The 26,259-nt window shown below is 38.7% G+C and overlaps 1 protein-coding gene across 18 annotated transcripts in view; it reads right to left on the bottom strand.

Annotated features, from left to right (window-relative positions):
- Positions 1-26,259, bottom strand: part of RABGAP1L (RAB GTPase activating protein 1 like) — a 443,815-nt gene that overhangs the window by 24,416 nt on the left and 393,140 nt on the right. For 6 of the 18 annotated variants that reach the window (XM_081024862.1, XM_081024852.1, XM_081024863.1 and 3 more), the window contains one exon: positions 8,219-8,311. In XM_081024862.1, the coding sequence (XP_080880988.1) occupies positions 8,219-8,311 (93 nt within the window). Of the gene's footprint in view, positions 1-57; positions 3,455-7,718; positions 8,024-8,218; positions 8,312-26,259 lie in introns of those variants that run through there. The other 12 variants (XM_081024865.1, XM_081024864.1, XM_081024858.1 and 9 more) reach the window with 4 other exon arrangements.

Below are 26,259 nucleotides of genomic sequence, written 5' to 3' on the forward strand. Positions count from 1 at the left end.
AAAAAGCCAGGGCATCTAAAGACGAACCTTTCTTTCTTTCTTTCTTTCTTTAATTAAAGTTTATTGGGGTGACAATTGTTAGTAAAGTTACATAGATTTCAGGTGTACGATTCTGGAATACATCATCTATATATCACCTGTGTGTTCACCACCCAGAGTCAGTTCTCTTTCAATCTTTGTTGAAGCGATCCAAATTCTAGCAGGAGCTGGACAGTTAGTCTTTCATCCTGATATATCTATTACCCCTTTTGTGGAAACAAAGGACATACTTGTCGAAAAGTCAGATTAAAAAAAAAAGCTTCAGAAACTTTTCTAATAAATGTCCTCTTTGCCAGGAACAGGCAGTAATACCAGCCCAATTTCATCACCACATATTTCACAATGCAGAGAAGAGATTTTTCTCATTTCTTGATAAATCCCTTCCAAGGAGACCATGGTAAGACTACATGGTAATACTGATTCCTGAGTTAAGTGTCCTATTTCTACTGAAATTGTACTTGCAGGACTCCAAGGAACAAACACCTCCCCTATTACTTATATCACATTCATTTGGCACAAGTGAAAGTGTTGTGGCGACCAGTTTTTCAGGTTACAGTGACATTTGCTTAGAATCGAGTTAAAATAACCTCCAGGTAAAGTCACACGATGCTTGTGGAAAAGAGTTTTGTTCAAAGTATTTTTAAAACGCGCCAGGTAGCTACTTCCCTAATGATTAGAGATCATATATATATATGAAAGAGATGTGAGCTGAGCTGAAATTTGGACTGGTAACTTCCCATTACAATGACTGTTCCAACTCGAACACTTCCTATAGACAGACACACAGCTAAGGGGGTAGGGGGTGGATAGGGGGAGATCTGGGAGAAATTCTGAGTGTCTGAGGGTCCCTAAAAATCAAAATAGCCAGTGGGGTGGGGGGGGCAGCGCACCTAGTGGCTTTTGCTTTAGCAGGAAGCTTAAGTTCAGTGTCTGCAAAGCAAGCAGCAGAGTGGGAAGTAGGAGACTCCTGCTCTGTACTCACACACGGGGGAAAGCAAGCTATGGGGCCAAAAATGCAGTATCATCCTCCAAAATATGAACCTGAGGCTGGGAGGTAGACTCAGGAGCCCTCCAGCACCACTGAGTGCCATGTGAGCCGCTACTTCTGAGACGGAGATTTTCTAGGAAGGACTCGATCACACTCACCAAGGGTTAAAGAGAAACTGCACTACTGGGCTATCTTTTCCAGCCTTTCCCAAGGAGCCCAAACCGTTTTCAGAACGGACTGATTCAAGAAAGAAGTTTGCCTTTCTACTTGAACGGAGAAGAACGTTTCGTTTTGATGGGCTTGGGAAAGGTAGTAACCTTGCTTGGTTCACTTGGAAATGTTAGCAAGGGCTGCCCACCCGAGAGAGAGACCCGAACTCAGCTCCGTTCGCCTCAGTGAGCCCAGACAGAGTCACATGCCGGACGTCTGCATGAGCAGATGTTCTCAATGCTCAGAGCCTATAAACAAAACAGGCAAATCACTTCCTCTGCCTTTCAGCAAAGACTGCAGGAGACACGGCAGGCCTAACCCTTAAAACTCACATTGCACTGTCTGAAACATGCTCCAGCTCACACAATGGACAGCCGCTGAACAAAAAGCAGACACCAGCTTTGCTCATTCATTCCCTCCCCTCCTACACAGGAGATGTACAGCTGGGAAAGTGCAGTAAGTAACTTTTCGGAGGAGGATACTGCATTTTTCAGAGACAGACACTGATATTACAGACACACATAGATAAAAAAAAACTTACCTCCTCAAAAGTCATAGACCAACTACCGTTTTCAATCATAGGTACAAAGACAATTGAAAAAAAAAAGAAATAAAAAGATCCAATGAAATTGCACACCTACTAATACATTTAGGAAATGGTAACAATAAGAACAGGCACTCGTTAATGCTATTTTGCTTTTCCTTAGAGTGTCATATACTCTAAGTTTTCTGTCTGAGTGCAAACATTCGATAGAAGAAAGTATACTTGAGGCAGCCAGTGGGCCCATCTCAACTCAGGAAGACTGATACATGAAAACTCCTCCCTCTCCATGAGCGATTTGCAGCTTGCATGACTGCTGAAAACGCTGTGTGTGGAACTATTAGTAACTTCGGTGTGAGCTGGCTATTCTGTGTTATTAGAGCTGGGTGGAAGGAACTTCCGTATATGACAAGGTTGGAACCTTGCAAAATAGTTCATCTTCAGGCAACAAAATGACATGGCTAGGCAGAGGTATGCAAAAGAAAAACGGATCCCAGGTCTCCTGTGTGTCTGAAGTTTGGGTGAAACAGTCCTAGGGATGGTGAATGTCATTTTTCCAAGATGAAAAAAGAAAAATGTGAGCTGGCAATCAAAAGAAAATAAACTAAGCCTTAAAGGAAAAAATGATGGGTTAGGAGGCGGCTTTATAAACTCTAGCTCAGCATTTTGGGTGTGTTGTCTGCTGCTATAATGAATTCTTGGCATTTGTTTTTGAAGACATTTAAGAGTCAGGAGGAAATGTTTTTTTCTAAAAGATCCAGTGCAATTTTATTAGCAACAACACACTCAGCTCTCACTTACTTTGTTTTGGATACCTCTTTCAAAAGAGTTGATAATCATCATATTCAAATCTCATCCTGTATTTTGACATTCAAAGACAAATGCTTACACATGAAATGTTTAAATGACTACATTGTCTGTAAATGAAAATTTGAGAAAGAAAACCTGGATGTTTAAAATCATTTTATGCTCTCCCTTTACCCAACATATCCAATCTTATTTTCCTGGTAGAAATTAAAAATAATTTTTACGTCAAACTAAAAACAAAAACCTTGTCAGTAATAACTAACTGGCAGTTGGCAAACCAGACTGCATTTCTTTTGGCATTTAAAAAAACAATAATCTTAGATTATAGTTTAGCACAGGGGTCAGTAAACTTTTAATGTACTTGGACAGATAATAAACATTTTTGGCTTTACAGAACATATGGTCTTTGTTGAGACTACTTAACTGTCATTGAAGTGCAAAAGCAAACAATAACTAACAAATGGGTGTGGCTGTGTTCCAATAAAACTTTATTTACAAAAACAGGCAACGGGCCACATTTGGCCCACATCCCATATCTTACAAATCCATGCTCTACTCTAGCATACAAATCAAATTTTAAAAAAACAAATGGGTTACAAATGATGTAGAAATATATGAGTGTGACATAACTTTCTCAGTAACACTACTATAACAGGAAACAAAACTTATTAAAAATTGAAGAAATTTTTTGGTGAATCATTGTTAAGATCAATAAACATACTTAGAAATTCTTAATACGCATAATGTTTATACCCAAGTGTTAAGTACAACTCAATCAGCAGGCAAGCATCAGGGAAAACCACCTGCACCTTCTCAGCTAAGTTGCTCAAGAAACCTCCGGAGGCCTCAGGCTCGCATTCTCCACCATCCTACAACAAACAGCAAGTTCACTGGGTTATCCAAGTTCAAAAAGCAAGAGAGGCGGCCTTCCAAAGTTTATCATTACGTGACCACAGTTGCCATAGAAAACATCCTCAATTGTTACTATTCATTAAAAGCACATTACTTCATAACATAAATGCTTCCAAAAGCTAACCATAGTCTCTGAAATGTGGAAAAATAATAAAATGTAAGTTTATTTTCATTCATAAAGAAACATTTGCCAAAGATGGATTTCACTCATCTTGACTTCTCTGAATAAGGAAGGGCCCAACACAGTAAGAAAAAAAGAAACCTGTTTTTCTACCCCCAGGTAAGAAGTTTAGCAAAATTTAAATTCTTCATTACTCAAGTTAAAAACAAAATGTGGTAATCGCTCTAAATTATTTCATTAGATACGTGAGGAGGGCAAATAATACAAATTCAATTAAGCTTTACTTCCAATATATTTTTTTTTCTTTGCCATGTACAATTAAATAGTTTAATTTCAAATTACATGCCAGGACAATGGCTCTAGAAAAATTAGTATGTGCAAGAAAAACTTTTTATAAACTTAGAGGAATCACTTTTCTTCTGTTTGAATTACATTTTAATTTTTAAAAATTAAATTAAATTTTAACATTAAATTAAAAAAAAGAAGTTAAATATTCTAAGTTTAATTATACTAAACATGGATAAGATACTTCAATTAGATTATTATGTATTTACAATACTATCTGTGTCCCAAACCCTAGAGAGTATAAGCATTCCTGATTCTTTCTAGGATTTTCCTATCTAGACTAGGTAATAATATAACCTTTATTATGCTTTGGGAGATTCACTGAATTTAATTAATTAGCTGTGCTTTTTAAGGCTTAACCCACATTTGTGCAAGTACTTCTTTAATTAAACAAGAAAAGCATAGCATGTTCTGGAGGTAGATGAAGGCTGCAGTTCTCTAAAAAGTGCCTTAATTTATTACATTGGAAAATCAACTTTCCCCAAATGGGAACAATTCATCTCCTTAAAATAGGAAATAATGTTTTAATCTCTGAAATTGGTAATTGCTTATTAGGGGCTTGGCTACTAATTTTTAAAATGTATTTAATGTAATTAAAAAATGTTTTCTCGGGATTTGTCTGAAAATGAAAATATATATACATGATGTATTTCTACAGACAAATCTTAATCCTGCATTTCACTTCTTTTGAAATCAATAAATACATTTACAAACCAAAATATCAGAGTAGATAAATACTACCACATACTTCTGGCCAGCTTAAACTTAAGAAGGACAAGGAGGGTGACCTAGAATAAATATTTTATATTCTTCTTCCAATAAAGTTTCCTTTCTCTGTCTTGAGATCAGCCATGAAGATAAACACAAAAAAATATACCAAAGGCTGTAAGCAGTCATTTTAGAGCTTACTGAGTTTCAAATACAAATTAATGCCAAGATCAGGTAGCGAAGGCCGTGTGTATATATATGTGTTATCTGTGTTTGTGTCTTTGTGCATATATATATATGATATATACACAGATATATATCAAATATATGAAAATGAATGTGCCACCCCCTTATGTTGTCCTTTCCCCTATAAATATGGGTACACATAGGATCTGCAGTCATTAATTAGCTCCAATTCTGACAGGAAGGTCTCGCCCCTACAAATATGACTTCTGCGCAGGTACCTCTGGTATGACGTGCGTGGGGTTTATGAAAGGAAGACAGTTGGGCCAGATGCCAATCCTCCTCATTTTGCTTGCTTTTTTTTTTACAGATATAATTCACATAAAATTCATGAAAACCATCTTTTAAAATGCATTATTCAGTGCTTGCAGTATATTCACAAAGGTGTGCCATTATCACCATTAGCTAATTCCAGAACACTTTAATTGTGTGTAGGATTCTAAAATTTAAATTTATTCCAATGCCGTTTCATCTCTCTCTCTGTGGTTGAGATTTAAGTGTTAGATACAGGTGAGCATAGTGATATAACCTGAGCATGCAGATATTTGCATATGTCATAAAAATACACCCAAAATACATGTGTAGCTAGATATAGAAAGAACATGACTGCTGAGAGCTACCTCTGTCTTTAATCCCACCTCCGCTCCCCTGCGACAGCCTCTTCTGTACGCGACCATGCTCAAGAGAAATAGCACCAAACTGAAGACTCCCTTAGAATATCTTAGTGCGAGACATCTCTGGGCCTTTGTTTTCTTTTTAATTGACACCACCTTCCTAACTCTCTTGCCACATGGCCAGCTAGAGGTGAACAGGCACTGCAAGCAGTATGGACCCTAATGGTTGAGAAAGGGTTGTGAGTGAACTGGTGAAGTTCTGACTCAAAGCCTCTTCCCAAGTTATTCTTAAGAATTTACATAACTAGGTTTCCAGTCCAAGATCTAGGAATTATAAAATGCTTGCTCCCTGGACCTAGGTCTTATTCTTGACAGGATTAAATTTAGAAGGTGCTAAAAGGTATTTTCTAAGACACTGTCCTTATATAATTAAGATAATTATAATTAGCTTCTTAAATTAGAAATTAAATACCTGAAAGAACAAATCTGTTGATGGTTGGAAACTACTCTGTCAATTTTCACCTTGAAATGTAATTATAACTTGAGGAGTACGATTTTACCAAGTATATCCATCACCAGTACAAACGTCTAGACATTATGAAAACGGTATAGAGATATTAGTTAGATGATGTATTGACAAGCTATTACAAGAATACAAAAGAAATACAAAAGGTACCTGCTATGTGCAAATAGAAGAGGCCAAAATACTCAAACTAAAAAGTAAATCTGTTTTCAAAACAAAAACAAAAAGTTTAATTCTACTTTCACCCCTCAATAAAAATTGTACATATTGATAGTCTTAGGTGTGGTAAGCATTTAAAAAAATAATACGCATTGTACTATTTATTTATACGTATCTGCTTTGACACAAAAAAGGACTTAAGGAACAATTACAAGTTCAGTCCCAGACAGATTTTAAATATACAATTTTAGTCTTTCATTTTCCTCTCTTCTATTTTAAAGCACTGTTCCCAGATTTTATTTATAACAATGGTGGCAATAAGCAAATTAGAATAACACAAGCAGCAGGAGGGCTTCATTTTGGATCCTCAAAAATATTTTCTAAGGAATACTTCAAACCTTTCTAAAGCAGCATGCTATATGAGCTATGGTAAGATTAGTTTTATTGAGGGGTGGTGGTTAGCTGCAAACCTTATTCTATGAGCACCTTATGTGGTAATAATTATCTACCAGAACAGTATGTAGGGTTTTATTATCAGTTCTATAACCCGTTCCATAAACAAGGGAAAAAACATACCAGTGTTAGATTATTGGATAGCAATAGTTGTTAGAGATACGAGGAAGATCAGCAAGGGCCTGGTGGGGCAGACCCATGAAAGGTGGTGTCACCTTATGTGATACGCGGGTAATTTGAGGCAGTAGGCCCAAGGAGGCCAAAACCACCATTCATTGCACAGCAACCGTGTGCTGGATTCTTAACGCACGCCATCCCCACCCTTACAACAATCCCTCATGGCGATGGGAATGCAACATGTTTTGCCGATGAGGACGAGGTTCAATAGCTAGCCCAAGAGCGGAACAACGGCATAGGAATGCAAAGCCCCCAACTCGAATATCCAAATCCTGTGCTTTTTTTGGAAAGCCAGGATTTGAACTCAAGTCTGACTACAAAATCCATATACTCCTTCTACCATGCTGCTTTCTGAAGCCCCCCACCCATGCTATTCAATTTAGCAACAGAGACAAGATGCATTGTGTGAGCCTAGCAACCACGTCCAGCTCTCTGACCACATAAAGGCAACTCTACTTACAAAAGTGGAAGTCGTCTCACTGTGGGTGACTTAATTCATAATGCCAACTCAGTATTTGTTTTTGGAAGGACATTTTGGCACTGCTAGTACTCACTGTGAGAATACAACATTCTCTTACCCTAATGTAGTGATGTAGGGAGGGAGGGAACCATGCATCTGCAGGAATCTGAAGAATTAAACATGGTGAAGACAGATAATATTTCAGTTGGAAAAAAGTTTGAAATCAGGATTTCCCCCACACTGCATCACGGGAACTGTGTTGCTATTACAATGGAAGAGATCCAGCTTTGTGAATAGCCCAGTTTTTTTTAAATACTGTAATTACTTCACTAAGATATTAAACTGACATCATTTCGATTCTGAAACTAACCACTGTAGGGACAAATTTGTGCAAATAAATGTCACGACCAACACCATTACTGTGCTTGATGTACCTTTGTGATTTTTATTTTTCTTTCCATATCAGTTTGCGTTTTTAACATTTGCTACAGACACTGGTAAATCTGAAACGTTCTTGTGCCAGCCTCAGGACAGGTCACCTTCTAGCAGTCCCTTTGGATGGGACTGTGCACAGCTAAAACAGTACTTAGCCATTTTCCTTTTTTTCTCATTTTTGAAAGTAGTTGATAGCCACTTTCTCTCTTTTTCCCTCTCTTTCTCTCAGCTTCTTATGAAGATTCCCAGTATAAATGCAACAGGTGGCGTTACCTACAAATATACAAACTGAAAGAAAAGAAATATTACGGTGGGCTACTCGGGAGTCTCCTGAAATGAAAATACACCTGGACAATGAACATGGTATGGTCAAAGAGTGTCTAAATCAACTGGGTAGAAACAAAGGGACTTGAACTTGCCAGAGCTGCTGCTTTAGGGTCAAGAAGGCCCTTTGCTCTGCCAGGTGACCCGTGTGTCCCCTACCTTGTATCTGTCCATGGGATCTTCCTGTTGCAGCTGGCTCTCGCGCACCGTGTGATATTCCTTCTCATATTTCTTCAGCTTCTTGGTCGGTACCTGCAGGGTTTAGAGGAAGAGCCTGTTAGACAGGAGATCATTTAGCAACACATTTTTTGAAGTGTTTCCCAATTGAGTCTCTGTCATTCAAACAGAACACGCCCAACTCAAAGTTAGGAGGCGGAATCTAGATTCTAGGACAGGGGTCTGCAAACTTTTTCTCTAAAAGTCAGAAAGTGTATATTTTCGGCTTTGTGGGTTACAGTCTAGGTCTCAAGTACCCTACTCGGTTGTCGCACAAAAACTGCCCCAGGTGATACAGAAACAAATGAGCATGGCTGAGTTCTAACAAAATTTCCGTTTACAAAAACGGGGTGTAGTGGGTCCATCTCAGTTCTACAATATGGCTGATATGTCACCCTTTTCTTGCTAATGTATTTAACAGTGCTATTACTTCTGGTAACTACCTTTCCTTAAGTAAAATTCACTCCAACTACATACCATGTTGAAAATGAAAATTATTTTATAAAACTAAAAAGTTGAGTGACAAAAAGTATTTTTGAAATGGAGTTACCAGGCCGGCCCGGTGGCTCAGATGGTTGGAGTGCTGTGCTCCTAATGCTGAGATCGCCGGTTCGATTCCCACATGGGCCAGTGAGCTGTGCCCTCTACAGCTAAAACTGTAACAACAGCTCTCCCTGGAGCTGAGCAGCTGAAGGTTGGTGTGAGCTGCCAGGGGCTGCTATGCTGCCGTGGGCTACCGGCAGCCAGCGTGAGTGGCTGGCAGCCATGGTGAGAGGCTGGCACCCGGGAGAGCTGCCATGAGCTGCTGTGAGCAGTCGAGGGATGACCGACTACCTCAGCCGGGGGGAGCGCAAGGCTCATAATACCAGCATGGGCCAGGGAGCTGTGTCCTACACAACTAGACTGAGAAACAACGGCTTGAATTGGAGTGTGGGGTTGGGGGGAGGCAGAAGAAGGGGGGAAAAGAAGAAATGGAGTTACCATACCAGAGAGAAAGAAGATTCTAAAGTTTGTCACTGAAAACTCAAAGGAGTAAGGAATCATTGTGTTGTATGAAATAATAGAAAATCATCTAAACAACTGATCTATTTCTAACTAAAATTATGTCATGATAGTAAAATTGTGTCAAGATAGTAGTCTTCTCTTTTCTGAGAAAAGAATAGGATCTTATAGAATCTTAGGATTCTAAAAATAAGCAAATAAGCATAGCATAAAGGTCATGGATTTGGCACTGGATAAAACTAAATTAGTAACCCCTTGGCAAACAGGTATTTAACCTCTCTTAGCCTGAGTTTCTGTAACTGTAAAATGACGGGCAAACAAATTTCTATTTCATAATTGTCGCCAGGAAAATTGAACGATATAACATTAAGTATCTAAAATAATGCCTGGTTTATGGAAATTTTAAAATTATTTTCAATATGTATCCATTCAAAATTAATGTACTATCATCTATTTTGTTCCATGTAACAGATAAAGTCTACTTTTAGGCTTTCCTTGGACAATCAAAATTACATAATTAATTTAGACATCCAAATCTTAATGTTTAGGTCCTAAAGTAAGTGACTTGAAATGAAGAAAAAAAGTTTATTTAATTTTTAAAAAGATTACAAATGTGTTATTTTGCTGAATTTGGGGGGACTTGGTGAAGACAGGGGTGATGTGTTGATGCCTCGTTGTCTGTCATGGTACGTACCAAAGTAACTGGGCCTGGCAAGGCTCTCAAGGTCAAAATACGGTATTTACAAAACATGTGTATGGGTGTGAGAGAGAGCCAGAGAGAATGGCATGCACCCAGAATGAATATAAAATTTCCTATAGTTTTCTGGGATGAGGATAGTTTAACATTCTGGAAACCAGCCAGAGTTTGTTAAATAAAAAGCAAAGACACTGGGTGTCATTCCCCATCTTATTCTAATTACTTTGTTCTTCCCATCCAGGAACACTCTCAAGTGTGGGCTTATCTGCTTCTCACCATAACTGGGAAGTTTTCCAAACTCAGTCCAAACCTAAAAGGCAGTGAAATCTTCACCTGACTGATGGGGGAATGTCTCCTCAGTCAAACAAGGAGGAGGACATTCCCCAGGGTGTAACCCAATTGCAAAACCTCTGTTGGCTGCTGTTGTGAGAAGTGCTAATCTTTTATGATTCCCTCTCAGAGACCTTCACGGTACACTGTGACCAACCAGAGCACAACGAACAGGAAAGCACCACCGGCCAACCGTGGGGCCTCAAGACCTTCAGATAAACAATAAGGAAAATTCACGATTATGTGCTCACAAAACAACATTACTTCTCCTGACTGTGACAGGGGCCTCAATTTCTTCTAGTTTTCTTCTCTCTGTATGGATTAATCATGCACTCAAAAAACCCAAAAAAAGACTGTCACGATGAGGCAGCAAATCACTACCATGGAAGTAGCCTGGTACTGAGGGAAAAGGGAAGAAGTCTGCCGGTTTAAAGCAGTGATACGTGGTTCACTTGCTTCCTCGGGGTCTGGGGTCAAGGGGAGAAGTGAGAGGTACTGTGAGAAGGGCGCCCACTCCAGCAGCCATTTACCCACAGATCAGAAGTATTTCAGTATTTTGCAATGAACACTAGTACCCACTGGTGCCCAGTGGAACATCAGTCCCATGTGGAGGTATTTTCTACATGGTTCTGAAATGGAATCATTCACCAATGGATGAATTACATAAGGCAAGCTTGTTTCTGGACAATTTCTTCTAAAACCACATTTTAAAGAAAAATTCAAACTATAACCGAGGTTTTTTGTTTTTTTTTTTAACATGTGAAAGAGTATCCTTTTAAAAGTCAACCTTGCTACTTATGTTAGGAGGTTCATCTCAAAGTGAAATTTTCAAAAATGCATTAAATACCCTCACTAAGCTAATCCTTTCCCATCTGGCTGAGGTTCTGGGATATTTGGCCTCAGCTTGTTCAGGGAGACAGAACACGTTCCCAGAACAATATGTTGCTAGGAAACCTTCCAAGCTTATTTATCTTGTGCTGTGGGGTGATATTGAGTGTCCACCTGTGATTGGCAGGAAAAGAAAGGGGAGGAAGGGCGGAGGAGGAAGAGACGGGAGAGCTGATGGGAAACTCCTGTTATTTATGAAAGAAAATGGACTATAGTTTTTAAAACTATATTTCAGGACAAAATTGATTTTGTTTTAGGAACTGTAAAGCTGAGCTTGACATTTTTCTTATTAGAGAAAGGAATAAAAAAGCATCTTTAGTAATAGTTTAAAAGAACACAAAGTCATCAAAAATTATTATAATTGAAACAACCTATTATCTCAAGAGTAGTACAGGTACATTGCCCCTTAAGATAAATAAATGTAATGCAAGTGTGTACTTGAAGAGCATCTTAAGTTAGAAACACCAATTCTTTTAAATGTCTACCGAATTTGCGGGTCCTATTCCACCAACCATCCATCCTCTCTCTGCCTGTACAACACCTCCTATTTGGCTAGATTCTGAAAGTATCCTCTAAGAATCCACAATTGTTTGTAAGTGTAACTGATAATGATCACTCACCCTTCACAGTGTTATTTATTAAAAACAAACCATCACACAGATAGAAAACAGGATTGCCGACCCTGGCAGACAACCCCTAATGCATCTGATAGCAATCGTTTGAGTTACTGGCCAAGGCTTGACATTTTGGATTTGACAACTACATTTAGGGAAGGCTGCGTTTAAGACTGAATCAGTATTTTCCTCTTTTGACTATTTTATGCTATTTAGAGATATTTCACAATGTGCTTGGCTGTGACATTTAAATTTATAACATAACCATTTATACAGAATAGTACGTTGGAGCTGGAGGGACCTTTGGAGACTGTCTGGTGCGATCCTTTCTCCCCAATGAGGAAACTGAGCCTGGAGGAGCCCTGGATGGAGCCTGCTGGTCCCAGCAGAGCAATCTGCATAGGGGCGGGTCTGCTGCCTCCTGACCATTGTTCCTTTCTGGTACTGGGCTGCCAGGGGAAGTGTTTCCCAAACTTCAGTCATTTGAATACAATTTGCACTACTTTTGCCATGTCCAAACACATTTCACTTTAAATCAACTCATTTTTTTAACGTAAATTTATTTCACAAGAAAACAATTTGGAAGCAACAGTCAATATAGACAACTGTGGTAGGCAGAAAAATGGCCTCCCAAAGATGTCTGCATCCTAATTCAGGATCCTGTGAAGTGAGGAAAAGTTTTCATTATGACCAGTTTATGGAGGAAGCTTCCTTGCCCAGGTAAAAAATACAACATTTCCTCGTGTTAAATTTTAACAATGGGCCAGTCACTTGTAAGAGCTGTTATTTAGCACTTGACGAATCTGCTGCTGTACTTCAGAATTAAAAGATACAGAAACATTTATTGACGGATACACATGCTGGCAAACTAAATCATTGTTTAAAAAAGGACAGGTAAGATCTGGTTAATATTTTCCCGATGATCAGAAGAAGCCTGAGTGCCTACAAATTAATAGGACAAAGGTACTAGCCACTATGTATGGCTCTTGATCCCTTCAGACCATTTTTTAGTTTGAATATAAATGATTCTATTCATTTAATACACTAATCATTGCATAGAGGAAAAACAGTAAGTGTAATGCCACATTTCTTGGTGATTTGGGCAAGGGTGTGGATGGTGAGAGCTGAGAGTTTCCAATTCAAAGTCACTTCTGCAAGGACTTGTTAAGATCTGGACAGGAAGTTGGATGGGTGGCAACCAAAATTCTGGTAGTCAGTGTGCAGTAGCCTAAAGGACTTCGGAAGAAATAGGTGGGAAAGAATCAAGAGGAGAAGTCATCCAAGAAGAGGGACCATGTCCTACAGGTTTCACTTATGCTCTTCATAGTGCTCAGCTAAAGAAGCCTCTTTGACTCTTTTTAAGCTTTTAGCATGTGGAGGAGGGGGAAACATGGCCAGTGATACTTTACCCCATGGGACTAGGGGGAAAAACCCTCACAGCATATAAGAGCCTATAAATGATTATTAATTGTATTCTTTTTTATTGAGACAGAATTGACATATAACATTATACTAGCTTCAGATGTACAAACTAATGGTTCAATATTTGTATACGTTGTGAAATGATTACCATAATAAACCTAGTTAACAACTGTCTCCGTACATAGTTACAATATTTTTTTCTTGTGATGAGAACTTTTAAGACCTACTCTCCTAGCAACTCTCAAATATGGAATAGTTTTATGCCGCATATTATATCCTCATGCCTTACCCATTTTATAACTGGAAATTAGTACCTTTTGACCCCCTTCACCCATCTCCACCCCAGTTTCTCGTGATATTAGCTGTGTTCTAATACTGAAGGAACATATTGGTTTAAGGGGATGGGGACAAAGGAAGTACACATCTCTTGTAACTCTAACATAACTCCCAAGGCTTACAGACATCACGGGACTAGGCATTCTTTTCCTGAATTCGCACATAATGGTCCACAGTGCTGCACTGGCTTCCATTCATCAGGCAGGTCCGGCTTTCCCAAGCACTCAAGCCTCACTGTGTTGACACCTGGACAGCATCCATGGATCACTGTATGGGGTGAGTCACTTTCCAACATGTATGGCTCATTCCTGGATGTAGTGTGTGCGACAAAGTATCTACGAAAGCTGCTGAAATACAGATTTCTACTTTCTTCACCACATTTTAATATAGGCTGTCTGGTCGTCATGCTGTAGCAACTTTAAGAGACTCTTGCATTTATTTTATAAAAACTGCTTATCTGTTCATTTCTAATTCCTCATTTCCAGTTCTATAAATCTAATCTCTTATATTATTATGGAACTCCTTGGCACTTCTGCTCTAGAGTTTTCCTACCAATACATAATATCTGGAAATGGAGTAATTTCTTTACTACCTATGCATTGGCAATCCCTAAATTTATAGTTTCCGACCAAGGACTTCTACAGCGCTCACCTACATAGCCAATGGTTAACTTCATACCTTTTGGATGTTTCACGTTTAAGACATGTTAAACTGGGACTCGTGACCCGACCCCAACCCTCAATGTTCTCCTGTTGTTCATCTTCCCTCCAGATGCTCAAGCCAGAGACCCAGAAGTCACCTTTGACCTCTCCCCCACCAATGATCGTGAAATCAATCACTAGATTCTACGCCTCCAGACACCTTTCTAGTTTGCCTTCTTCTCTTGAACCTCATTGGTGCTGCCTCAGTTCAAGCCCAAATCACCTCGCCACCGCAGTAACCTCCAAACCGGTCTCCCTGTGTCCATGTTTGCTGTGCTCCAAATCTTTTCTCCATATAGCCACCACATTTTTTCAGTATGCAAATCTGATGTCATTCCTCCTCCTATAGTTTTCAATTGCTTCCTGTTGCACTTACGATAAAGACAGAAATAGCTGGCATAGCTCTGCTGGTCTTATAGGATCTGGTTTCTGTTTACGTCTCTCCTTCACTCTCTATGCCCGTATTTTGCAAAAGTGGGGTTCACCCATCCCAGGAAGTACATCAAAGGATCCAAATGGATGCAAAAGGCAATCATTAGAATTTCTAGTTCTATTTTTTAACTTCATCTCTTTAAAATGTCTATTTGTGCCTATTTTATTAAAGTACACATACATAATTTATTTAAATATGAGTATCATGTACTGGAGGTCCAACGAGACAACCAGTCTCTCCTCCAGCCACACGGTTTTCTATTAGGTCCTCCAACCCATCACACCCTGTCCTGTCTCAGGATTCTGAGCTGTTGCTTTTGCTGACATGAATCCAGAACCTTCATTTCAAGATTCTAATTCAAAAGGTCAGAGGTGTGATCCTCTGTTTTTATAAAGCTCTTCAAGCAATTCTGACATATCATCCATTTGAAAACCATTGGGTTAAAACATCAAGTGATAGAAAAGATGGAGTAGAAAGGGCTAGAGAGGCTTTTATGGACTAGCTTGAGAACATGACCACTGGTTCCTAAGGGAACACCCATTCTGAGTTCCAAACAACCAATTTATAAATAAACTTTAGGAAACAATAAATTTGTAAGGTCAGGATGGACTTTTAATGTTCTAAAATATTTCAAGAACCTACTGTATAAAAAGTTTAAGTTAAGGACAAAATCAAGTTTTATATAAGGAAAAAAATATGCACTTCGAGAACAATTATTTAAGCAATAGAGTTTCTCTTCAATATTATATGTAGGGTGGCTTAGGGGTTAGACAGGCTTGCATTTGAAACTTTGCTTCATCAAAACTAGCTATGTAATTTTATAAGCAAATTACTTAAAGCTCTAACTCAGAGCTTTAATTACTTATTATTCTTTTTAATGGGATAACACAAATAACTACAATGACCATCTTTTAGTGAGCACACAATGCTTGCCACAGCACTGGGCTAACATTTAACATATTTTCTATTACTGTAGCCTCACAAAGCTGAGCTGGCTTTACCATAACCATTCTCTAAAATGGGTACACTGTAAAAGACCAAGTAACATGCCCAGGGACCATAATAATGACCGACCCAACAGGCCTTTCTGACACCAAAGGTAAAGCCTTAACTGCAATACATCATGTGCCTGTCATCTACACTGCCTGTCACCCAGCCAGCACACACACAGTGCTCAAACCCAGGACACTTGCTAAGCCTCCTCAGTAGACTGCGGCAAACACCTGAGCTAATCCAGTGCAGAATGATGGTGATTTTAACACCTAACTGGGAGAAAATGAACCTAAGATACCTGCCACATTACCTAGCACAAAGTGGGAGCTCGGAAAAATATAAACACCTTCACCCTGAACTTGCTGGGCAAGCTAGAAAAAAGAGAAGGTCAGATAGACCCTAGGGTGGCTGAACCATGAACTTAATTCTGGGAGAAGCCTGCTTAAAATTCCATGAAGTGTTAAGAGTAGGTAGATTGAAATAATATATTTTCCTCCTCTTCCAATCTCTGAAAAGAAGTATCAAGGCATGAATCACCCAGGAGATTTACAGCTTAAGGCAAATTACCTTAAGGTATGAATCAGTCTGTGCTTCGATGGAACATTTTTTGAGGCCTAAAGCTTCACTGGGAACGTCCTTTCTTCTCTATTATTTCCTTTCCTCCCTTAGTATTTCTCTCTGCTCCCACTGCTTTACATACCGACATGTACAAATAATGCTGAGTTCTTTTGTTCACCCACGCACAGCCGTTATAAGTGAGTCATTACCATTCCTTCTATTGGTTTTTAAATCTGTTTTTCTCAGACTCTTTGCAGTCTTTGAAGAAAAGAAAAAAGACATTTTGTCTGTTTTTCTTTTAAGCAATAAAAATTCTTATCTCACTATATTGGCTGTCCACAATTTGAGGGTGAATTATGGAAATTCTGTTATCTTTCTCTTTGCAGAAATTAAGAAGCAATAGTGTCTTAAGTTGGGTATACCATATTGGATGCTTTCTTTTATATTGGGAGAAGGTGCTCACAATCCACTGTAATATCTCAGGTAAAATGCCACTTCTGAGTGAGTCCTTGGTTAGAAACATACTACTTAAAGTTTTTATTATAGCATTTGAAAAACAGAATGTGTACTGAGGGCTAAAAATGAAGATTGTAAATGGTATGTAATACACTAAATCTGGTTCCATGTTGAATGGTATTGGTCCGATTCCAAGGAGCAGATTAACCAGATGTAGTCTCAAAACTGGGCCACAGAAAGCTGATACAGCTATGCATTTAGAGCGAGCTAATTAAGCTTATTTAAAACTAGACAATGAGACAGGAGAGAAAGAATGACAGGGGAGCCAAGTAGGACACTGTTCTTTATTTTCATCAAATGCTGTTCATTATAATGGTGCCAGCCTCCCCACGGGATGCTAAGAAAGCTGAAGCAATACGTTATGTCAGTTGTGGTTGGCAATTAGATAAAAAGTAAATATACATTTCTTGCTAAATATGCTCACAGTAGGCAGAAGCCTATAGACATTCATGCTATAAGAAGTTTAATTCAAGACTAATATGCCCAACAGGAACTGTATAAAAGAACCTACGTAATTCTGTCTTTGGAGAGATTCAACTTGACGATACCCGATATCTGAGAAGGATCAACAGTAGGAGAGAGAGAGAAATGGGCACCATTGCTGTATTCATCTACCTTTAAAGAAAAACTGGTGAGAAGTCAGCAGCAGTATTAAGCTGCATGATGACTGCAGTGCCATTTTTACACATCGACTTCTTAACATGGGACAAAAAACTGATCCCGACTTTGCAATTTTCAAAATCGTCCATTCTCTCATTCATTCAACAAATAAGTATTATTATTAACTGTGTAATAGGTATGGCCATACAGGAACAAATGAACAGTCTGCCTCCTCATGGAGGTTACACTCCGGTGGGGAGAAAGTCTTTTAAAAAATAATAGCTTAACTTAAATAAATACTCATTTACAAAGCAAGGTAAGCGCTCTGAGAGAATGGTAAAGGTGAAGGGCAGGATGACAACACACAGGGCTCTAATTTTGATTGCTTCTCTGAAGAACGACATGGAGGCTGAGACTTGAAGAATACGTTAGCCAGTGACAGGTAGGGAGTGTCCCAGCAGGGAACAATGGGCAAAGATGGGAAAGAGCAAGGCCAGCTACACCATTTGCCAGGACCAGTACAAAATGAAAAACAAAGCCCCTCATTCAAAAAGTGAGAATTTCAAGATGGAGACAGCAAAGCATCAAATTATGTGTGGGGTCCTGCATGACTGCACAGATCACACGCCCAGGAAGTGGCTCTGGGAAGGAGGGATGCAATTTGAGGAACTGAAGACCAGCTGAAGCACAGAGAGGAGAGAAGCAGCCAGCCAAGACTGAAGAGGTAAGAGAGGTACACGGGCACCAGGCCAAGACAGGTCCAGGGCCTCCAGGAACCAACGTCACAGACCAACCCACTTTGTCCCCATCATGCTTCCCCACATCGTTACCAAAGAGGTATTGTGAAAGCCAGACTCTTACGTAAGTACTCTGTGCTAAGAGGAAGACAAAGAAGATAGTGTTTGCTTTTAAGGAGCTTACAAATAATTCTTTAATTTAGGGTAGAATGCGATCAATTCCACAGGTGAGTGTAAGCACCTGTGGGAGATGCTCACAGAAGCAATCTGTGGGAGAGTGAAGGCGTGAAGATTACTCAGGTGAGGTACAATATGTAAACACACAGGCAGAAAGACTTCCAACTGACTAAAATGTGCATTCTTCTGCCTGTAGAGCAATGATTTGAGCATACCACTGTAGAAAAAGCAAACATCCAGCACTTCCTGTGTGTCAGGCACTGAACGCTACGTACTTTACACGTAAGTAAGCTATTTTGGCCTCACATCTACGAGATAGGTGCTATTATTCTCCTCATTTTAGAGAAGAAAACAGAGACCAGAGAGGTTAAGTAAGTTGCCCAAGGTCACTAGCAAAGTGGGGATACATTCTAATCCAGGCAGTCCTGGTCCAAAGCCCTTGCTCTGAACTCCTGTACTACCATTATACTAACTTTGTTTTAGTTTGCTTTCTTTTTCAAATCTATGTGCTATACTCATGCTCATTTTATTTTTTCTCCCTGGTGTTCTGTTGCCACTTTAACCTTTTTATCTACTCGGTTAGGTATATATACTGCCTCAAACTGGCTAAGAGATATAGAAAGAAAATAATTTTCCTACAGATTTTTCCATCTTTATCATCTAGAGCCAGAGTTGGCAGGAAGAACAACATGAAATACACTTAAGTATGAATTTCTGAAAGAAGATGACATACAATGCTACTTTCCTCTGTGATTGATGGCAGTCCCAATGCATCTTTGTACTGATGGCCAATTAGAGCTGACGTAGTTATGGACAATTACTACTTACTCCCCGAGAACTGTGAGCACTGAATTCATGGAACTCTGGGAACCCGCACATTGGCTCTCGGTGTCTCCACGGCCCAGTGCTAGATGAGTTCCTTACAGGCCTGAGAAGTGCACGTACGATGTACTCATTAATTCAACAAATATCAGCTGTGGGCAAGGCATTAGCGAGATGCTATGTGGGGAACAGACACCTACAACACAACCCTTTCATTACGAAATTTGCAATACACTTTAGTTTGATCAATGACAGCATAGAGATAGCAGCCTATGCTGTAATGGTTGAGAGGAAAATTTTTTCACAAATACACCAGGAAATTAGGACAGACTTGAAGGAGGAAGTAGCACATAAGCGTTATTGTGTCTTGGGGGGAGCTTTTGCTGTTGACCATTCACAAGTGTGGTGGTGGTGGTGGTGGTGATGATGATTATTATGTATATATCAGTAGCCTCCAAGGACTAGAGACAGGCAAGGCCATGGGTCTCCTCCCAATACCTTTCTACCAGGTAGGAAGCATCATTCATTTGTTAGGTGGCAGTCAACAGGCTCAGTATGCTTTGCCTCAGGTGCCATTCTCCACTTGCCAGACTCTTACTTGTAATCTATGCCAGGCTAGAGGGGCCTATCTAGTATTTCTAGAAAACCCAACTTAAAATTATGACATCCCTTATAGTAATTAGAGAACCTTCTAGTATAGATCTACATATAACAAGGTTAAATTTATATTCGTTATCTCCCGATTAGGGTCTTTCCAAGGCCAACCGACTACCCCTAGACTGTATATTCCTGTATTGGGTGCTTCAAATATTCATTACGTCCCTGGTGTAGACTAAAACGAACACATGCTGTTTCACACTGTGTAGGCTGGAGTGTTTTAATATAAATTACAGAGCGTATACTCGTAACAGGTGGGTAGGACCGTAAGAGGTACGGAGAGGACCAAGACACAGAAGGACAGCTCATTATTGCTTATTGCTTTTGTCATTCCATAAAGGAAGCAGACGGAAAGTGCTGCAGACAAGGCATGGGGCTGAGAACTAGGAGCCTAGAAAGTGCACTCTGGGGTTATGTTTGGGGGGCGAGGAACTAGGAGCCCCAGGGGAGGTATCTGTGGGCAGGCTGGGAAGGACACACTGAAGCCCGATCACAGATCTCGGCTGCTGCCAACCGCTGGAGGTCTGACCCTATTGGGGTACTTGCTAGGTCACCGACCATAGTTTCTGAAATAACAATCAGACACATGGTCTGAACAGATGTTTGCATTCATTCTGGATACGAGAAGCAATCTGGACTAGGAAAGCACCAAAAATATTAAAATGTCTTTACTGTTTTGGTGGCTTTTAGGACTTAGGAGGCAAAATATTTGACATTAGAACTACCTTTTTAAAAAGGCTTGTCTCGGTAATGATAAGAAGTCATAAAGATTTTAAAATAGGGCAATAAAAGGATCAAAACTGTGCTGGTAAGAATGTTCCTCTGGAAATTGTGTATATGCTAAAGTAAATGAGAGGACAAAGCAAAGGAGAGAGGTGGTAGTTGAAAAAATATTTTGGAAAGTTATGAAAATAGTTCAGGAGAAAAGGCCTTTGTGAAGAAGGTGACAATAGAAATGGAAAGAAAGAACCACTGAAACCAATAAAAGAAAGGTCTTTTAAAACAAGTCTTTTCTGGTGATTTCAGTTAGGTCAAGTGATCCCTGCCCTCCTAAACTTCTTTAGAATTAGTCTATACCACTCATTCAATAATCATATATGGCTGTTAAGAGCTTTTCCTGGGCTACAAATTTTCCTAGACCACTTACGATGACTTAAGGCACAAAACCCCGGCCTTACTTAAACTTGATATCGCTTGCTCCAACCTAACACCAAGCTGAATACTTTGTAGATATCTCCAGCAGATTTGTTCAGTTAAATATACTCTTAATATCTTGTGGTTCAAGCGGATTTTGTTAATTAGTTAAAATACTGGAATAACAAAAGACAAAGACTATGCCTATACACTTTCCTGGAGTCTGGGTATTACAGGAGATATGTGATGACAGAGCCGACAAGTGGAAAGACATACAAATCCACTTAACATAGGATATTTTTGTTACCTAAATGAGAACATTGTGATAACCAATTAAAAATGGCAGTTTTCCTTGATATGTTTGACAGACCCAATAATTACCTCTGCTCTGTGGGGCAATTTCTAAAATAGTGCGTGCGAATGAGACTATTTCAGGAGACTGCTTATGCTATGCAATTGGATGCCGATCCCTAAATTGAAATTCATTTCTTTAATCTTGAGGGGAAAGACATAAGAAGAAAGTAAAAACATCCTGCATACTAAATGCTTAACATACAAAGAGTAGATACATATCTGACAATAAGAGTAAGTCTAAGAGAATTCTTATTTTGGAAAAAAGGTTAATGCCAAGCTGACTCTGTAAAAATTGACTGAATCACCTTTTATGTGCAGGGTAGATCAAACGAGAGTATATTTGAAATTAGGGTTGGCCACACACAGATGACAGAAAGGCCGAAAGGTTAGCTTTTCTGTGCCTGTTGAGGTCCAGCTACTGTTGCTTACACATGAATGATCGCTCTCCAATGCTTAGGGTGGAGTGGCACTTATGTTCGCATTTCCACGGAGGCAAAAAAAATAAGGTATGGGGAAATGTATATTGCAACCCTCACTTCCCTTCTACCCATCCAGCCCTCCTCATTTCCATGGGAACAGAGATGGAAAGATCTCCAGCAGCTGAAAGAGAAAGCTCACTCATAGATTGCAGCTGTTTGAGTGTCAGCTGAGGGCTGTAAATGACAGTTTATAGCAGCTGTTAAAATTTTTAAATGATGTTTTCCCTAATAAATTCCCCACTGTCATAATTTACAAGGGGGAAACTGACTATACAACTGGAAGGAGGGAGAACACTCAAAGGGGTCTTTTGAGGCTTAGTCTGTTGCTGTCTTTCATAATTCCAGTATCACATATCATTTTAAAACAAATGACTGTGATGGGAAATGCAGTGAAATGAAGAGTATGTTCAACAAGGCACTCTGATGTCACATTCCTCCAAATGGTGGTTATAGAAAAACTATGGCAGAATTAATTAAACTGACAGAGGAGAGGGCAAAGAACTGAGAGGGGGAGGAGGGATCTAATCTAAAACCTATTTAATTAAATGTTATTATAAGAAACTATGTGAAGATTGTCAGCTACACCTAGAATTGGAACACTGAGCCCAATGACCTTGTTGCGAGATCTAGACTTAAGCATTTGTAAAGAATTCTTTTTTTTTTTAACTTATTAACACCAGGAAGCATTACGATTTATTAGGAAATTAGCAGCTTTTTAAAATATTAAATGTATTGGTGTGACAATGGTTGGTAAAATTTCATAGATTTCAAGTGTGCATTTCTATAATATGTCATCTATATATCACATTCTATAAACATACAGTGTTACTATCCAAATCTCCTTGGTTCCCGGGTTCAAATAGAGGTAGACCCAGAATCTTTAGCAAACATAATTGAAAAGGAAAGAACTTGCTAAAGATTACTCTTTCCCTTCATCATCCAAGGGCTTTAGAATACATACGTAACATGATTTATAGACGGAAAATGTGTTATAAAAGCTTTTAGCTCAAGGAGAAATAGCCTCATCAATAACCTGAAATGAATGCCATCCTTTTAAACATATAGAAAGGTTGAAAAAGAAAAAGAAAAAAAGAATTCTTGCTTTACTTGTCCGTAACTCAATTTTATCTCTGAGGCACCTTTTCACTCTTTTTGGAGAAATTATTCACTATAACTTGGCTTCTATTCACACATGCCTCAGGCAGATACAAACCCTGAACATTATCTCAGACAATTCAAAGGAATGATGTCAAGAACAATAGCCGATAAGATAAGGAGTGATATTAGAATAGACCTTTGGGGCCTAATTGGGCTTCTTATTCTTACCACATCTCCAAGGTGATATTTCCAAGACAAGAATATGCGAATAAACTACAGAGGAGCTCCAGATTCAGATATCGGTTTTCACTGTTGATTCAAGTCTACTTCTGTTTCGGTCAAGAAGTACATACTGAGGACCTTACCACTTGGCACCAGGTACTGGTAATTCCAACATTTATGAGTAGGATGGAGTTTCTAGCTGCCAGATAACTATTTTTTTAATGAAGAATTACTATTTTAAAATTAATCTTATAAGAAAACATGGTAGCTCTCCCTCCCCATCCCTTGCTACTACAGACCTTGAGGTACATGAGCTTTGCCCTGAGACTTTTTAAATGTCACTTATATGACTTAAGCTGTAAAATGCAGATTAATAGTTGAAAAAATAAAAGTGTCTTCTCAGGACCTAAGGCAAGTCTATAAATACGGGACCAAAGCCATTGATGAATTCTGGCACTTTCCAATTCTCCACCATCCATATTTTTCATTCTCTTTTCATAAGCACATTTTACTGGCTAATGATTTCCTGGGATACATTTTCAAGGGATTATTTACAAATGTAAATATGTAAGGATCAGACAAAATTAAGCCAAAGTCCATAGTAAGTTATTTACTGCATCTCCTAGACTTTGTAAATTTGAGTTGGTATGTATTTATGTATCTGTCGCTTCTAGTCCAGAAAAAGTCAAAGATATTACAACCAGGTATCCTCAAAAATATTATTCACATGAACTCAGAACAGAAAACCTAGAAACATACAAAAATTTTGTGGAAAACAATAATAAAGGCCTTCTTTGAGAACAAATAAAATGAAAAATCAGAAATAGGAATCACCTTTTAAGAAGGGAATCAGCTTTAACTCAAGGGAACCTTTAATTTGAATTTCAAATATTTTTAATTCAGGTACTGGGTCATAATTATCCCTTTTTGCTGACAGAAAAGCTAAAGGACATAGAACATATCTGGCTTGAGAATCGAAACAAAGAACAGATTCCTGGTTAATCCAGTCAAGATGAAGGTTGCAATACTGAACAGACTATGCTTTGTTCGCTAGTATAAATACAGATTTTTTTTTGGCTTATATTTTCATGTCCTTCAAGAAAAAAAGAGATATAACTTTCTTGTTGTCAAATAGTTTTACAACAAAGCCTGCCTTATTCACCTGAAACGTAAACAAACCTCAATGTCTCTACAGAAGTCAAATTTGTGAAGCATATTTTTTTTCATTCTGGAACACGTGAAGGATTTCATTTTTCACCAGCTTTGAGATATAATTGACGTATAACACTGTGTAAGTTTGAGGTGTAAAACGTGATTTGATAAACATACATATTGTAATGCTTAACACCATAGCGTTAGCTAACATCTCCAACACGTCACATAATTCTCATTTCTTTTTTGTGGTGAGAACATGTAAAACCTACATTCCTACCAACTTTCGTGCATATCATACAGTATTGTTAGCCACACTCACTGTGCTGTACATTAGATCCCAGAACTTATCATCTCATCACTAGAAGTTTGAATCCTTTGACCGACATCTCCCCATTTCTCCCAGCCCAGGTAACCACCATTCTACTCTGTTTCTATGAGTTTAGCTTTTTCAGATTCCACATAGAAGCGGTTTAATACAGCATTTGTCTTTTTCTAACATATTTCACTTAGTATAATGCCCTCAAGGTCATCTGTGTTGTCATAAAGGGCAGGGTTTCCTTCTTTCCGTGGCTGAATAATATTCCATTGTGTACATATACATCACAGTTTTGTTATCTATTCATCCTTTGACGGACACTTAGGTTATTTCCATTTCTTGGTTATTGTGAATAGTGCAGCAATGAACACGGGGGTGCAGATATTGTTTTGAGATCTTATTTTCATTCCCTTTGAATATATACCCAGAAGTGGGATTGCTGAATCATATGGTAGTTCTAGTTTTAATTTTCTGAGAAACCTCCATATTGTTTTCCATAGTGGCTGCACCAAAAACCCACAAGAGTTGTGTAGCATATTTTTGATGACTGCAGAAAACACAGCTAGTTTCAAACCAAGGCTGGCTAAAGAGAGAGGTGAACACAGTACCTGGCTCAGAATTCATTTTACACAAAAAAGTTGTTTTGATATGATCCCACACAGAGAGATAGGTACCAGATAATTTCTGTAATTTACCCATTGTTCCCTGTTCACTATTAGGTTGGTGCAAAAGTAATTGCAGTTTTTGCAATTATTTTTAACCTTTTAAACCATAATTACTTTTGCACCAACCTAATACCTGCTTATCTACCATTCATCACGCAATAAATAGTTGAGTTAGAGCATGTAGAACTCAGAATGTCACTGGACAGGCAAATAACCACATACCAAATCAAAGCAAAACAAGTAATCAGTCTACAGAAAGTTATTTTACAATTTAAATCTTATTTTAAAGATTTAAAATAAGAAGGCAAGTCTCGAAAATTTACATCTAGACACAAAATGGGAGGGAGACAGTGTCTTGAACAAAAGAGGCCAGCATGTGCAGTCTTTCACACCAGCCTTTCCGCCACTCATTTGTAGGCTCAGCCAGGAAGTGATAAGAAACAATACATTTAAGTGGTTTTTTAAGTTAAATATTAATGAAGCCTTCTAGCATAAAATAGGAGTCGTCCTTTCACTTCCTACAGTTCCTAGGAGACTCTAAAGAATTATCAGGTTTATTTTATAACAACTTCAGATGGCTACAGCTTACCAATTAATCAGTTTTTATACCCTTAGGCAAAGAACAGAACAGAGCTATATATGTTTTATAAATACAAAAACCCCATCTTCCTCCTCCCCTCATAAATCTCCAGTTGGCTGACCCAACTAATTCTGGTTCAGTATAGCTGAGTAAAACACATGACAGGACAATAGCTGTCTTCTCTAATCTCTTAAAATTAAAAAAAAATGGTGTGTGTGTGTGTGTGTGTGTGTGTGTGTGTGTGTGTGTGTGTGTGTGTGTATACATATATCTTGCCAGGACTGAGGTAAGCTCAGATTTGGCTCAAAGCAGTGGCTTCTACTAAACTTGAAAAGCCTCACAGAGAAAATGCCTGAAAGATCACTGAAAAAGGCATTATCTGCTAGAAGCCATAAGAAAAGACTTCCCTTATTCAAAGAATACAAAGCAAGACTTGGAACTAGAGTATTAGAATAGCAATCTCACCATTAGCACTAGAATTTTATTCTTAAAATATCA

The sequence above is a fragment of the Rhinolophus hipposideros genome, assembly GCF_964194185.1.
Source record: "Rhinolophus hipposideros genome assembly, chromosome: 19".
Lineage (NCBI taxonomy): Eukaryota > Metazoa > Chordata > Mammalia > Chiroptera > Rhinolophidae > Rhinolophus > Rhinolophus hipposideros.